The sequence below is a fragment of the Zerene cesonia genome, chromosome 1, assembly GCF_012273895.1.
Source record: "Zerene cesonia ecotype Mississippi chromosome 1, Zerene_cesonia_1.1, whole genome shotgun sequence".
In the NCBI taxonomy this organism is placed as follows: domain Eukaryota; kingdom Metazoa; phylum Arthropoda; class Insecta; order Lepidoptera; family Pieridae; genus Zerene; species Zerene cesonia.
The window spans coordinates 3441220-3446632 of record NC_052102.1 but is presented as its reverse complement, the minus strand read 5'-3'; the positions used below and the strand labels follow the sequence as shown (position 1 = coordinate 3446632).

General features: G+C 32.2%; 1 protein-coding gene across 1 annotated transcript; it reads right to left on the bottom strand.

Annotated features, from left to right (window-relative positions):
* Positions 1–808: 808 nt before the first annotated feature.
* Positions 809–3692, bottom strand: LOC119828574 (pre-mRNA-splicing factor syf1 homolog). Its single transcript, XM_038350774.1, has 2 exons — positions 3593–3692; positions 809–3452 (listed from the first exon to the last, which is right to left on the bottom strand). The coding sequence occupies exons 1-2, from the start codon at positions 3629–3631 to the stop codon at positions 957–959; spliced, it is 2535 nt and encodes an 844-aa protein (XP_038206702.1). The 5' UTR covers positions 3632–3692; the 3' UTR covers positions 809–956.
* Positions 3693–5413: the final 1721 nt, after the last annotated feature.

Here is a 5413-nt window from a genome sequence, read left to right as displayed (position 1 = left end):
ACTCTGGTTTCAATAATGCTCCACCTCAAAATGATCTTATCAATCGAAGACAAATTGCCCATTTAGAAAACAGATTGGATGCTGGCAATGTTCAGGAAGTACAGCCACCAAATGAACCTCAAAAGCCTGCAGTGAAAAAAATTAAACGTAACACTTTAACTATGCATGTACTAGACATCTCAACAGTTGTTAGCGGGAATTCTATGAACTATGTATCTTGGTTATGTCCACGTTTGGGTGAGATGAATGGGGCACCTGAGGAGTTAGTAATGTATTCATTAGTTAAGGGAAATGGTGAATTAATCATGTTTGGTGGTGTTCATAATGATATTAGTATATTAAATTGTACAGAACAACAAAATATGTATTCTAATTCATTACATTTTATTACACCTCCAAGAGATATCATATGAAGTTGAATATGTGCCATATTGAATTGTAATAATTTCATCCATGTTATAAACTTATTAACAATATATGTAATGGTCATAATATTTGAATTACTATAATACTACTAAAAATTATAATATTAATATGACACTTCCATGCTATTTTTTTTCTTTTCTGATGACTTATGTATTTATATAATCTATGTAATAATTTTGTATTACAATATCTCTGTGGATTTAAAATGAAATGAAATTAATTTATATCATAATACAAAAAACTCCTTTAATTTCAATTCAAATGAGTTGATTGTAATTTGAGATAATATTTTGATGTGGATTGCTTTATTTAATATAAAAACTTAAGCTTATTGTAAAATTGTTGCATGATGCTCTGGTAATAAAAGATAGAAAACAATTCTGTTATAAATCTTGTTTGTATTTACTTTGTGTTGACATGAAAAGAAATTCGTTGTTTTGTTATCTTATTGTAAATAAAAATCTTTAATTGTACATAAAAAATTAAACAAATTATTTTACTGTGAATTTATTTGTTCATAAACACTCTAATTATTCCTTATCAGGCAAAAGGCCTCCAAAAACAGCAGCTGGGATTTCTTTTTTTTCAACGGGTGCAATTTCAGTATTATCATCTTCACCACTATTTTCAGATTCTTCTTCATCAATGTCTATTTCGTCGGGATTAACAACTTTGTCAGAAGTATCCTTAAGACCTTGAGTTTCGCCTCGAACAAACAGTATGTTACCCTTACTTTGAACAGCCATTTCAGCAGCTTTAGCTTCCAACATTCTCATTCCATCCTTCATACCTGGTGCCAAATCAGATATTGTTCCTGCAGCTTGTGCTGCTGAACTTAACATTTGTGCTGACATCATATTCACTTGTGTATTGTATGTTGCTTGAACACTTCTCTTTATTCTAAGCATCTCTCTCATAGTGTCCTCATTACCATGTCTCACTTCAAATTCTTTCCAAGTATTCCAAAATTCTGCTGTGATTCTAGGATCACACATCTGACTGCAATGAGCATATATTGCTCTAGCTCTATCAATTTCACCAAGGCGGGTTTCCATTTCAGCGAAACGAACACACATTTCTCTTGCATTCTCTTCCGATAAGGATTCAATTGCTTTTTCATATATTTGTCTTGTTTTTGGAACACCATATATTTCAGCAGCTTTCTTTATATATATGTTAAACATCTCAAACATCTGTTCTGGTAAGACTGCTGTAGTAGCCCGTTCATATACTGACATTGCATGTCTAGCAAGGCCATGTTCTTCTTCTAATTTAGCATACAATAGGAATATAGATTTAGCAAACTCTGGAGGACAGTGTTCCAAACACTGTTCAAAGAGATCTCTTGCTCTTTCAAGTTTACTACCACCATATCTTTTTAAAAACTTTGTCAAATATGTGTTCCATATATCATATACATTTGGCCATTTAAAAAGTGCAATTCCCTTTTCATATGCTCTAAAAGCTTCTTCAAAGTAATTGTGTTCTTCAAGAAACAGGCCATAATTGATAATTATTTGTGGGGTTGCTATTTTTAGGTCAATTATGTGATCATAAACTGCTTTGCAAGACTTATATGTCCCAAAGCTTTCTTCTAAATCTGCATACATTGACCACACTTTCAAAGATTTATAAAGGCGCATTTGTACTGTTTCATTTTCATCATGATATGCTACTTTTCTACTGGGCAGTACTGTAGCTCTTTGCATTAATTTTAAAGCTTCTTCATAATTCTCATGTCTTATCTCCATTTCAGCCCATTCACACCAAACAGATGCTAAATCATCCACCTTAACATAGCTCACCTGTGTAGCCTTTTCAAAAATTAATCTTGCATCTTCTATTTGATCATTATTTTCATAAAATTTTGCAAAACCCACCCACAAAGTATGTAATTTTCCAACTGCTAGTTTTGGATCAACAGTCTGCACTGCTTCTGTGTAAGTATCAATAATTTCATGAGGTTTTCCTTCATACAGTTTTACTCTTTTATGCCATTCTGCTACATTGTGTGGATTTTGTCTTAAAAGAACAGAGTTCAGGAGCAACAACCTTCTTTCCATTAAATATTCAAATCTAGCTAGCCTTAGTTCTAAATCAATATCTTCATCTTCACTAGGATTAGGCTTTTTGGCAACTTCCTCCATTTTTTTGCTTAAACTAAGTTCTTCAAATTGTGCATACGCATCAAACACTTGAGTAAAATCACGTACTGTTGTAACAGTTTGAATAGCTTCCTCATATATGTCTCTAGCTCTTTCAAATAAACCACTTCTCACATAATAATCTGCTAGAGAATTCCATAAATGTCCCAGCTGATCTGTATAGCGTCGAAGGCCTCCTCTGATAATTGCATCAACATTCAAAGAATGAATTTTATCAGGGTTTTTAGAGATTAGTTCACACAACTCATTCCACAGTTGATGGTTTGATTTACCATGTTTTGACTGGAAATTTTCATTGTTAACAATTTGAGCCAGTTTGACAGCAGCTTCATCTAATTTATCTATTGAAATAAGATAGTCAATATACTCTTCAGTGTCTTCAGGGCACAACTTAAGATACCTTCGAAAAACACGAACTGCTGTTTCTGGAATATCATGCTTCTTTAAAAAACTTAGATAAAGGGGCCAAATTCTATGATGTTGAGTTATAGGTAATGCTCGTAGTGCACTATCTAAAGCTTTTCTTGTTGTAGTAATTTTACATTGATCAATCAAAAAAGAACAGTAGTCCATCCATATTCTAGGCATTTTATGCATAAAAACTAGAGACCTTTCAAAACAATTATTAACATCTTCATATGCTGGGTCTGTTATACATTTTCCCCTAATTTGAGTTCTTCTCAACTTTAAATAATTGTACCATAATTTAAATGAGCCAGGTAGTTCTTTTAAAGCTCTTTCATAGATGAGATTAATTTCTTGTTTTGGTGCAGCTTTCTTATGTTCAATATATCGAAGCCAATGCTTCACAGAAAAAGGATTTCTTAAAATTTCCTCTTCATATGGAAGGTCTTCCTCACTCTGTAATTAGAAATGCTTTTGATTATTTATTATCATTGCCTTTATTACTAACAAATATGGGATATGTATTCTGATTTTTGATAAGAAATAAATAAAGAATTAATTTAATTTAAAACAATTTAAACGTTTCGAATACTTACAAAAAATATTTCAATTTCTTTCCCATCCAGTAGCGGCATTTTGGATATCTCTTTTTATTTTATAATTTGAATAATTTGAGAAGCCTTAATTTATTTAATTTTGATTACTTTTATAGAAAAAGATTATAAACTCTTACAAATTACAATTAAATGTACATGGTACAATACATAATTTACATCAGAACAGGATTTTTTTTTACGAAGTACCACAGATTAAGAACTCAAATGCACACAGCACACTGGACATTGAAAATAATGACAGTGTAGATAGGTAAGTAATACACTATGTACATGTATGTTACCATAAAATTTTAATAAGCTTGTGCGTGCGCAGAAATTGTTTTTACGAATAATTATTTGTTACGTAAAAATAAAACGGTTATTTCCACAGAGCTCGCTTCCAAAGTTTGTTAGGATGTGTTTGTGTTTCTTACTCATTCACCCAAAAACTACTAAACCGATTGCAATGAAATTTGGTACGATTTAGGTCACCAGCTGGATACGGAAGCGTACAAGCGACAATTTCGATGTCAATGTGCGAAAAAATATTTTTCAGTAATTTTTGTTTATTGTAATATTATAGCCAGATAAAATAAAAATAGAATCGTAACTGTCACTCTTACTAATTGTCATTTTCATTCCGGAAAACGAAAATGCAAGGCGTTCTAAAGTTTTGACTTCCGATTTTAATTTAGAAGCAGCATAAATTATAGCGTTTGGGGTTTAATCATTCGGTTTTCTCAACGAATATTATCAATTATAATAGAGTATAAATCTCTATTATATTTAAGGTTATCTGAATTCACAAAGATACTATTTGCGAAAGTATCTTCGTGGTAACATCATAAGAAAATTGTGTTTGTGATGAATGTTTATTTTCATATTCGCTCTACTGTAGTTTATAATAAGACAAATGTTTTTCATTTATAATGTCAAAACAAGGAAAAAGGAAAATTACTGTTGAATTACCAAAAACAAAGGATTTATCGAATAGACCTAGTGTCTTCGAGCGTCTCGGTACTAAGAAGGCATCTAGTTCTAGTGCCAAAAAAACTGCTGAGTATTGTAGGCAGTGGGCTCAACACGGTAGCTGTGCATATGGTAAAAGTTGTAAGTTTGCTTCAACCCATACATTGATCAGCCCTTCAAAACAAAGAGCTGCTATCAAAGATGGTGACCAAAAGCGATTGTTGAAAGACGATGCGAAAAGTAGATTACATTCAACTGTTGTTGTAAGAACAGGCCGAAGTCCGGATGGTGAGATTGATAACTGGGACCAAAATGATTTGGAATATGCTGATACAGACGTTCTTGAAAAAAGGCGGCAACAGCTGCAGCGTGAATTAGAATTGCAAATGAAAATGGATTCTAATAAAGATATGGGTAAAGAGAAGAAGAAAGTTGTATCCAGTTCATCATCATCTAGAAGTTCTAGCTCATCGAGTGTGACTTCATCTTCATCTGATGGCAGTTCATCATCTTCATCTTCTGGCAGGTATATTTCTGTCTATTTAAATCAATTTCCTACAAATAAATAAAGCAGATACTTTGGCCAAACAGTAGAATCAAAAATAACTTACTTGCTTGTTCCATTATAATGAATGTCACAATACTCAGACTGCCATCTTTCTGGAAAAAGGGACTTTGTTGATAGGTGAGATAGGCGGAAAATGCAAAATATGAAGTTTCTTCAGTCTCTAAGAAATGATGTACTTTAATAACATAATTTAAGTAATGAAGACTGTTTTTTACACGCTTTTTATTAGCTTCACCTGTATGTTTGTATGTTTGTTTGTAACCGACTTCTTTGGGCGCGATTTT

Excerpts from the sequence above, each read along its gene's own strand:
- LOC119828574 (XM_038350774.1), bottom strand. The coding sequence starts at position 3,631 with ATGCCGCTACTGGATGGGAAAGAAATTGAAATATTTTTT. Across the intron at positions 3,453-3,592 it reads AAGAAATTGAAATATTTTTT|AGTGAGGAAGACCTTCCATA; the intron begins GTAAGTATTCGA and ends TTCTAATTACAG.